Source organism: Cuculus canorus, chromosome 7 (genome assembly GCF_017976375.1).
Source record: "Cuculus canorus isolate bCucCan1 chromosome 7, bCucCan1.pri, whole genome shotgun sequence".
Classification (NCBI taxonomy): Eukaryota; Metazoa; Chordata; class Aves; order Cuculiformes; family Cuculidae; genus Cuculus; species Cuculus canorus.
In genome coordinates this window covers 36,397,480-36,407,696 of record NC_071407.1, presented here as the reverse complement: position 1 = coordinate 36,407,696, position 10,217 = coordinate 36,397,480, and the positions used below count along the sequence as shown (strand labels likewise).

At 50.0% G+C, this 10,217-nt stretch overlaps 1 protein-coding gene across 1 annotated transcript in view; it reads left to right on the top strand.

Annotated features, from left to right (window-relative positions):
• Nucleotides 1-3,541: 3,541 nt before the first annotated feature.
• Nucleotides 3,542-10,217, top strand: part of LOC104060049 (lipase member M) — an 11,667-nt gene continuing 4,991 nt past the window's right edge. Inside the window, exons 1-7 of the mRNA XM_009561786.2 lie at nt 3,542-3,676; nt 5,624-5,713; nt 6,240-6,405; nt 7,785-7,983; nt 8,242-8,351; nt 8,767-8,903; nt 9,352-9,495. Coding sequence (XP_009560081.2) covers nt 5,630-5,713; nt 6,240-6,405; nt 7,785-7,983; nt 8,242-8,351; nt 8,767-8,903; nt 9,352-9,495 — 840 coding nt within the window. The 5' untranslated portion in view covers nt 3,542-3,676; nt 5,624-5,629. The remainder of the gene's footprint in view (nt 3,677-5,623; nt 5,714-6,239; nt 6,406-7,784; nt 7,984-8,241; nt 8,352-8,766; nt 8,904-9,351; nt 9,496-10,217) is intronic.

Genomic DNA, 10,217 nt, shown 5'->3' with positions numbered 1-10,217 from the left:
ACACTGCTCCAGTATCCACGCTGTTCAGGCATCCCAGGTGACCCGGCTTTTACCAAAGCAAACTGAATCCGGCTATAGGTGTCCCTGAGAGCCATGCATCTTCCAAAGAACTGCATTTCAAACCCAATTTTAAAAGGCAACAAAGACTTTCAAAAACCTGAAAAAAAAAAATTAAAGGAAATTAAAATGTACAGATTTTTAAATATGTGGAAAAATCCATTTCAAAACTCAAGTGAGTCTGAAGTTCCTCACCCTCCTACATGATCAGCCAGGCTGGTGGTCAGCAACATCTTCAGATGTTTCCTTGAATCCTAAGGGGCCTTCTTCACTTGTTTTCAGTCAGACAGAGACTGTGTCCCCTGGCACTTGAGGCAGATAAAACCCATACACGGTGGACGGTCACTCCTGTGATTCATACCATGTTCACACCAGCCCTGTCAGGAGCACCAATTAGAGAGCAGTCCCATGGTTCACCTCGAAGATGTTTTCAAGTAATCCTCTCCTCTCTCTCCCCACTTCAGTGGGTATTTGCTATTACACTAGGAAAATAAAATAACTTTTTAAAACTATGGAATAAACTTGGCTTTTAAGGGCAGAATTATACATTTTAATCCAAATTTTGTAGATTTTTTTTTTTTTAAGTTGCTTAAGAGTAATGTGTTGTTTCTCCAGTAATGACCTTCACTTTCAAGCCTGGAAGCCTGAATTGTGGGGTGGTGGGGAGCCCAACAAGCCCCCTACGCCATCTCCCTTGTTAGCCGATACTTGGTACGCGCTGGACGGTCAAAGCTGTGATTCATACCGCCTTCACACCAGACCTGTGGCACGCACCCTTCCCCTTCAGGGCCAGATGCCGGGCTGAGCTTGCAGCTGCCCAACATAAACATCTTCTGCAACCCTCTGCTCGGCAGGGCACGCCAACGCAGTCCAGATGCCCCTCCAGCTGCAGGCTGCAGCGCGCACAGGTCTTCTTTTGGTGGATAAGCCTGCCAGCAAGAAAATTCTGATGCTTCAAAACCTGATGGTGGCTTACTTTCCCGCCTGGCTCATGCCTTGATCATCTGTGTGGTGGTTCACCCTGAATTGAGGTTATTCTGCAGACCTCCCAGCCTCATTTTGTCCATTTTATGTAGGCTTGGGGTACACTGGCAATGGTGAGATACCGGCTGGGACTGCTGCAGAGAGGAGCGAGGGGCCGGGGCAGAGCCCACCTGCATCGCAGTGGTACACAAAGCTGCAGTAGATATGCTGGATCCTCTCCAGGGGCTCTCCATCTACAATGAGAGCCATGTCATTGTCTCCATGCTGGAAATCTCTGAGAATACCTTGATGAAGGCTCAGCTCCGGCTCTGCTCTTTCTCCATCAGATCCAAGAAATAGGGGAAGGAGCAGCACCCCAGACCTGGTGCAGGGACCACCAGTGGCCATAGAGCAGGAGCGTCTCTGATGTCCCATCCCCAAAAGGAAGGTAAGTTATGTTGTTGTTAAGGTATGCTGGGAGGAAGAGGAAGTGATTTCTTGTCTCAGCATACTTCATCCTGGTTTTCCACTTTTCCTCCTCTCCCTACAGTGGAAAAAGCAGACTCTGATCTGAGTAACTTCTCAAACAAGGGTGAGACAGGCTGCAAGGGCTTGTGGTGCTGCCTCCAGCTAGTCTTTTGTAAAGACAAGTAGTTACAGCTTCAGACCAAGGTGGAATTATTTAGGCTCTTCAAAGAATCTACATTAGCATGTCAGCAAGCACAGTTTGGCCAGACCTGGCAGGTGTGAACACCAGGAACCCGCAGCGTGCAGAGCCAGCGCTGCGTTGCTGCAGTGGGCCAGTGCATGGGCGTGTTGGCAAGGAGCAAAGAGGCAGCCTCAAAGGCAGGGCTGTCCAAACAGACACCCACAGCCCATGCCACCCATCACCTCCAGGGAGCTCCTCAGGCACTAAGCAGCAGCTGGCTAAAGGCTTTGCCAGCTGGGAAGGGGTGAAAGCTATAGGAGAAATCCTAGACTCATAGAATGGTTTTGGTTGGAAGGGACCTTAAAGATCATCTAGTTTGAACCCCCCTGCCACGGGCAGGGACACCTCCCACAGGACCAGGCTGCTCAAGGGCCATCCAACCTGGCCTTGGAACACTTCCAGGGATGGGGCAGCCACAGCTTCCCTGGGCAACCTGTTCCAATGTCTCATCACTCTCACAGTGAAGAAATTCTTCCTAATGTCTAGTCTAAATCTGCCCCTCTCCGGTTTATACCCATTCCCCCTGGTCTTATCACCACAGGCCGCTAAGAATAGCCCCTCTCCAGCTTTCCTGTAGCCCCTCCAGGTACTGGAAGGTCACTCTAAGGTCTCCTTGGAGCCTTCTCTTCTCCAGGCTGAACAACCCCAACTCTCTCAGCCTGTCCTGGTATGGGAGGTGCTCCAGTCCTCAGAGCACCTTTGTAGCCCTCCTCTGGACCCGTTCCAACAGCTCCATATCCTTCTTACATTGAGCATTCCAGAACTGGACACAATACTCCAGATGAGGTCTCACAAGAGAGGAACAGAGGGGCAGAATCCCCTCCCTCGCCCTGCTGGCCACGCTGCTTTGGATGCAACCCAGGACACCATTGGCCTTCTGGGCTGCGAGCGCACATTGCCGGCTCACATCAAGATTCTCGTCGACCAGCACCCCCAAGTCCTTCTTCGCAGGGCTGCTCTCAATCACATTGTCTACCATCGTGTACTGAATCATGTACTGAAATGCAGGACAGGCAGAAAAATGCCTCCTGAAAGCTGTGATAAGCACACATGGAGATAATTGACCAGATGGGGGCCATTGAAAACTGGGTGGGCACAGACACCCAGCAGAGAAAGACACTTCTCAGTGTGGTCCAGACAGGTGTCCTTTGTGCTTGGTAAGAAAAGACACGTTATCCAAGCGAAACTGTACCCTGTGCTTCATAAGAGTGAAAGGTTGCTTCACACCCGGCTTCTTCCCTCCCAAAGGATGGATTTCTTTTTCATTTTTTAAAAAGCACCCCCAGAAGTCTTTATGGGGACGGGGAGATGTTGCCTTTTCAGGTAGTGGCTCATTATACACTAGGAGGCAGCGAGAAGAACCAACAAGAGCTGCATGGCTTTCCCACAGGAGCTCGCTGAGATGAGCTAGGTTGGCCCCACTCGCTCCGCTGTGTCCCATGCACCTCACGGCCCCCTGAGAACCAACACCAGCCCCATGTGCCGATGCCAGCTCCGTGCGCTGACACCAGCCCCGGGGACCACCACCAGCCTCGTGTACCACCACCACCCTGAGTGTGGGCAGGGAGGGGGTCACAGGCTGCACATCCTCCAGTCCACAGAGGTCACATTAAATGACGCTGTGCCGCTTCAACTGGAAATAACCAGTTTGTTACAGCTCTCAAATATTCCATGGTGCCACGAAAGAATTCCCAAGCAAGTCCAGGTACGAAGGGTGTCTCCTTTCAGAGCAGACTCCAGCCCTCAGGTAAATTACATGTTCGCAGGATTAGAGGGAGTGGTAACCCGGAATGCTCCCAAGCTCCCAAATGTGTGGAGCAGAAGGAATAATAGCGCGATGCATGGTGGGTGAAAGCAGCGCGCTCAAATGGTGGGGACCTCCTACTTGGCGGACGTCAAGAGGAAAGGCACCCACGCCTCTTCTGCTGCAGCCCCGGCTTGCAACAGGTAATCCTCCTCTTCGGGTGCTTCTGCCTCTGCAGGAGCTGCCAGCGAGGGGCTATCTCTGGGGACAGCAGGAGACAGCTGTAGGCAGTGGAAGAGCCCGGTGGATGGCATGGTGGGACTTCCCCAGGAGTCTGGGTCAGAAGGAAAGTCATTTCCGCTCGCAGAATGGGCAGTGAGAGCACCTTGGGGTCAGGACTGTGGAAGAGGTTTCACCCTGCTGTACCTCTCAGATGTCACCAAGAGCTTTTGAGGGCTGCTGGACTGAGGGACCCTCCACAGAAGGAATGTTTTTGCAGGTTCACTCTTAGGAGGAAAGCGCCTTCCTATGCATGGCTCTCCCCTTGAATTTGCATGCTGTTTTCATGACGTTATGCCACAACAATGCTTTCTGTCTCTTTGCTTTGCTAGAAGGCTGTCTTAAAAGTAGCAGGACCAGAGTTGTTTGTGGCCAGGGAACTGCAGCAGGGCTGTGTTGAGTGTGCATGGCTGCTGTGCTTGCTGTGCCTCCCACCTCTGCCCCAGAGACCTCTGTGCTCCTCAGGAGCATCCCGGGAATGGTCCCTCAACTACCTTTAACCAGGAACGGAGAGCTCCACTGCACATTAAGACCGTCATCAGCAACAGATGATGCAACGAGGCAGACCCTGAGGGCTTCAGATTGGAGGTGGGGAACCCTTCTTCCCCCAGAGTGGGGAACACCATGGGAGGCAGTGTGTCCCCATCCTGGGCAGGGGGACAGGGCTCTGCTGGGCTAAGGCACAGCCACCCCATCCTCATGCTGGCAATACCCCACTGTGACAAGGGGTGTCCTGAGATCCCCTTCGGCAGAGAAGCGGTGCCTGTGTGAGCCTGAGCATGCCTGCTCCAGGGACAGCAGAGGCAGCAGGTAGCCTTCTCCCCAGCTGCTAAACCACCTCCTGCAGCATGGGAAGCTGGTTCCTCCAGCAGAAGAGAGAGGGGATGATGAAAGTTAGCTGGGAAATGCCAGAAGCCTGCTTGCAGTTCTCCTTTCTTTCCCCAGGAAGATATTTTGCAGGGAAGGATCCATTTTGCAGATGGATGCAAAATACCTGCTGCTGGCACCCAGTCGTGGTGGCTGCTCCTCGTGCAGCCCAGCACAGGCACACGCATTCGGCCACTGGGCAAAGCTCCTTGCTGTGGGCTCCAGGCAATTTAACCATTTAAGCATGTCACACACGTGCTCAGGCAGTATTTCTATTGCAAATGTGGGGTCTCCAACAAAGAAAATGATAGTAAGATCGTTTGTGGTCAAAACAGATACTTCAAAATCCTCCCCAAGAACAATAGTGGGTGTTCTGCCACAGTATTTTACTTAGGTTTGTAAAAACAACTCAAATGTGTCCCAGGGTCTCTTTCAGCCATAAGGAGAGCCCAACAAATCACATTATTTGGTTTGGTATTGAGCAAAACCTTCATGGTCCTGCAACTTAGAATTGGGTGGTTTACTCCCGACGAGTTATCAGTTCAACACAATAATCTACTCTTCTGACCATCCAAGCCACTATTTTAAATGAATAGTCTATAACCATAACCTGAAAGTCCAGATTTGCCCAGGAGGGTATATACGGACACGTGCATTTTTCTGAATACCAGGATCTAATGGAGAATGCATGATTGAAATCTGATGGAGTTTGGACTCTGGCATTGCTCAAGATAAGAAAAATGAGCAATTTCTAGAACAAATGAGAGGATTTCAAATTTATATTTATTTCACCTGTTGAGTGGTCAGATTGATATAGAATCATAGAATGGTTTGTGTTGGAAAGGACCTTAAAGATCATTTAATTCCAACTCCGCTGCCATGGGCAGGGACACCTCCCACTGACAGAAGTGTCGTGCACGCCAAGCAAAGCGCGTACAGTCCCTGGCTTCTGTGTCAGTCCCATCAATGTCTTTCACACTCATCGTGTTGACAATGTTTTGCAGAGCACCATGATGTGGCAGTTCATAACCATTGCTTATTTAATGTACATCAGTGAGAAGTCAGATGCGAGCCCTGAGGTGTCCACGGATGTTGTAAGTCCTGACTTAACTCCCTCTTTGTACTGTTTGGGCATGCGAGTACTGCCATAGTCTGGGCAGAACCCATGGTGTCTCTGTGTGTTTCTTCACCAGGGCTTGGTACCAAGGTTTTATGAGAGCTTTTGTCTCTCCGTGTCTACCTACACAGAGAGATTTATGGCAGACATTAATGAGGGAATTCAATTCAAGTCAAGAAGTTTGGCCAGCACGGCTGTCTCAGACTTAGATCTTCACTGTCGTTGCTGCCCTGCTCTTCACAAATGTTGATTGCAACATGAAAAGCAAACAACAGGTCTTTCTTTACCAGACCTGCATGGGGAGTGAGGGAAATTTTAGCTGAAGTCATAACATCACCACAGCATTGGCAGAAGACATATTGGGAGGTCCCTACTCCACCCTCCTGCTGACAGCAGGAGTCATCACCACTGCCTCAAGTTGGCCCAGTGTTGGCTTGGCTGACGCTGCTGGGATGGAGACCCACTCCTCCCTCGGTACCCATCCCACAGTGTTCTTCCCACAGGGTGAAATTATCCGCTACCATGGGTACCCCTTCGAGGAGCATGAAGTGGTGACAGAGGACGGCTATTACCTCACCATGCAGAGGATTCCTCATGGCAGAGACAACGCAGGAAGCACGAGCACCTCCCGCAAGGCAGAGGCACAGGGGTCCAGCATGTTCTGCCCCCGTAAGTGCCATGAGACGGTCTGCCTGGGCCAGGGACCCTAAGAGCTCTGGGGGGTTAGAGTAGGCCATGATCGGGGCTGCCCCATCGTGGGCTGGGGCCTCCAGGAGATAACCTCCTCTCTAGGATTAGCCTCAGGAGCAGAAGAAATGCGGGTGGCCACCATGCCAGCCTTCTTATTCTGAGATGATCTGCTTCAAAGAGGAAGGAAAAGACAAGGAGAATGAAAGAATGAATGTGACAGAGAAGACTTGCACCAGGCTTTTTTTTTTTTTTCATTTTCTATCAAGAAAAAAAAACCTCACAAGTCCAATCCAATGTCATCTCCTTTCTGTCCTTCACTTGAACCACCATTTCAGGAGACAGTGATGCCCCATTCTTGGCAGAATGTCCCTCTCCTGAGAAGAAGGAGGACTAGTACATGAACGTGGCAAATAAACATCACATTTCATTCAGGACACTTTGTCCTCAGCAGTCCAGGGTCGAAATGTGAGTCTTATATTGAAAGTCTAAAGCAGCAGTAAAAAGAGGAGACAAAGGAAGTCAGGGGGAAGAAAGGAAAGTCACATTTATTTCCACTTATTCATGCTTCGGCCTGTTGGTACCCTACCATATGAATTCAGATATCCTTGCAATGACCCTGTTGTGGATGTGAAATTGGACCTGCTTGGAGCAGGGAATTAGAGAGGAGACTTCCAGAGGTCTTTTCCAAACAAACTCTTCCCATAATCTCCCTTCCATTCTACTCTTACAGCACTTCAGTCTTTCTGCTCCTCTGCAAAAAAAGAGCTTAAGTTTGGGTTTGGGGCCTGAAACTGCCCATATGGCTTAAAGTAGGGAGAAGAGTGGGTGGAGGTGATGGTCTTGTCCCCTCCAGCACCCATATCTCTTGCAATGGGGCAGCATGGTGTCACCATGCCATAGGAGGTGCTTCAGTGTCTCCTGATGCCATAGGAGGTGCTTAGACGCTGCCAGGTTTTCAGTGTCTCCTGGTCAGAACCAGAGGATGTGAGCCAAATAAAAGGCACTATGGGGAGGGTGGTGTCCATGCAAAGGGCACAGTCGGTGGCCTGATGGAAATGGGGCTTCCTGGAAGGATGATTTACCAAACTCCATTCAATATGGAGTCCAACCTTTATTTTCAGCATCACTAGATTGATTTTCTCTTTTCTGGGATGATTATAGGATCATAGAATAGTTTGAGAGTCCCTAGATCAAAGATCCTACATCAAAAAGACTTCTTCAAAGAGGCTGAGGACATAAGTGACCATCTCCTTGCAGTGGAGTCACTTTCCCAGGAGTCGCTGACAAAGCGATACCTGGATGTGAATGGTCAGCTCCGTTAGTGTCCAGAGAAAATGATCCTCCTCTTCTTTCTTCAGCTCCAAAGCCTGCTGTCCTTCTGCAGCATGGCCTGGTGTTGGAGGGAAGCATCTGGCTTATCAACTTACCCAACAACAGCCTGGGCTTCATCCTTGCTGATGCCGGCTACGATGTCTGGATCGGAAACAACCGAGGAAACAGCTGGTCACGAAAGCACAAAGAGTTTGAGTTTCACCACCAGGAATACTCAGCTTACAGGTATTTTCTGCGAAGCTGAAGGGTGGGCAGGTGCTTGGTATCCTCAGCAGTGTCTGCAGACTGGAGAAGCAGTGCCGTTGACAGTCGTACCATCTGCCAGTGGGCATAAACCGACACCATCAACAAGCCAGAAGGATGCCCATACCTGCCAGAGCCCTTGCCCACTGCCCAGACAGTCATGGCATTACTTGCCATGTCCTGTTTGTTGCTCTTAAGGTCAGAAACAGTAATTTTTTCATGTGTCTGTCTCCATTGCAGCTTTCATGAGATGGCCATGTATGACCTTCCAGCAATGATCAACTATATTCTGCGGGAAACCGGACTGGAGCAGTTATACTACGTGGCTTACTCTCAAGGCACCACCACAGGTATTTAGGAGGAGATCAGACTACTGTCAAAGTCACACTAGTTGTGCACCCTCTCTTCCTGAGAGTCTGGACAGGGAGGGTAAGGGCTGGGTATATCCAAACAATGAAAGGGAAGCACCGGGCAAAATCCTGGTTTGCTCTAACAGAACAGTTTTGAGCAGTAACAGCCCAAAACTGGTTGCACCAATGGCTTTTGGTGCATTCCACTGCTGCCAGAGCCGCAAGAAGGGCTTGCAGGAGCCTCAGCTGAGCTGGCCAGTCAAGCTAGGAGCTGAAACGCAGCAAAGGCTTCAGGTCAACGTACCACCCTGCTAGAGCCACCTCTGAAGGTCCTTCTGATGGGCACACACACTGGGGAGTCAACAACTCCTTCAGCAGTTACAGACCAGGGTCTGGTTCCTTCTCACTCCCACAGGTTTCATTGCGTTTTCATCCATTCCTGAGCTGGATCACAAAATCAAGATGTTTTTTGCCTTGGCTCCTATCACCACAAACTCAAATACTAAGTCACCCTTGGTAACGGCATTGCACCTTCCTGAGGGGCTTATTAAGGTACGTCCTCACCATGCGCTCTCCTGGCATGAACAGGAAGGGGCTGAATGACAAAGTCTCATCACCCAAGTCACACCGGGCTTGTACATCACTTCCATTTCCTTGCCCTCTGTGTGCCTTTTGCAATGAGCAGGTACTTTTGTGCCTGACTTCTTCAGTGTGTGGAGTGTTAAACAGCATAAAGCATTCTCCTGTACAGCCCTAACCAGAGAAGATCTATTTCTACATATTGGTTTTGAGTCCATCCTCCTAGGAGAAACCTCTCCTAGGAAGATCAGAGCTCTTCCAGGGCCACAGCCATTTCTGAAAAGCCAAAATTACAAAGCACAGCAAAGCTGGGCAAGGAAGCCAGCGACTTTCAAGTGTGAAGAGAGAGGTGAGGAGTGCCTGAAGACAAAAGAGGAACCATGAGGTGAACCATGCTGATCAACACCTTCAACTTTCGCAGTTTATTTTAGGACGCACAATGATCTTCGATAAGGGTGAGGTCCTGCAGCAAGTGACTTCCACGCTGTGCGGCTACCCCATCTTTAAAAGCCTTTGCTCCTTGCTCATTTCCTTGCCTGGTGGGTTTTCCAACAGCTTAAACATGGTATGTACATATTAATCCGGATTATCTTTTAAGTGATTCAGTTTCTCATTGTTAGAGCCTGACTTTCATCTGGCCTTTTGCACCTTTGATTTATTGAAAAATCTGGCCATCACATCGGCATTTTGCAACCTGGCCGTCGTGTTGGGCACTGCAGTGCTCTGCACCACAGGGAAGCCAAGAATGCACACAAGTCCATCAGGCACATTGTGTCCCCAAGGGGGATGGTGCCAAAGGGGAGACCGTAGAAATTCATCTGGTGCTCTGAGGGGTCCCAGTGTTTCTCTTTCACTGAGTGATTTGTAGTTTCACACGTGTTTTGATAACAAAACGGGCTCTTATGGAATTAGCTCCCCTTCAATCCACTGCTAGGTGAGCCCTCAGACTCTTCAGTCTACCATCCCTCAGAACATATTTATCCCCGAGTCAGAGACTTTCTCTGTGCTCTGCTGCATTGAACACAAAGTCATAGAAAGATTCAGGCTGGAGGCACTGGGATGGGGGTGGTTCCAGTCTGATCCCACTTCCATGAGAGCCAACACCACAGCTACAGCAGGTTGCTTGGGGACGGGTCCAGGCAAGCTGGATAGTCCCAAGGATGCCGTGTTCCCATGGGGAAGGGATGTTTCCTTGGGGCCAGCCAAGATTTTAAGGTCTAGATCTCACCACAAACAGCTCACATGAATGAAATCAGTGACAGGTCCATGGAGAATACCAAGTACTAA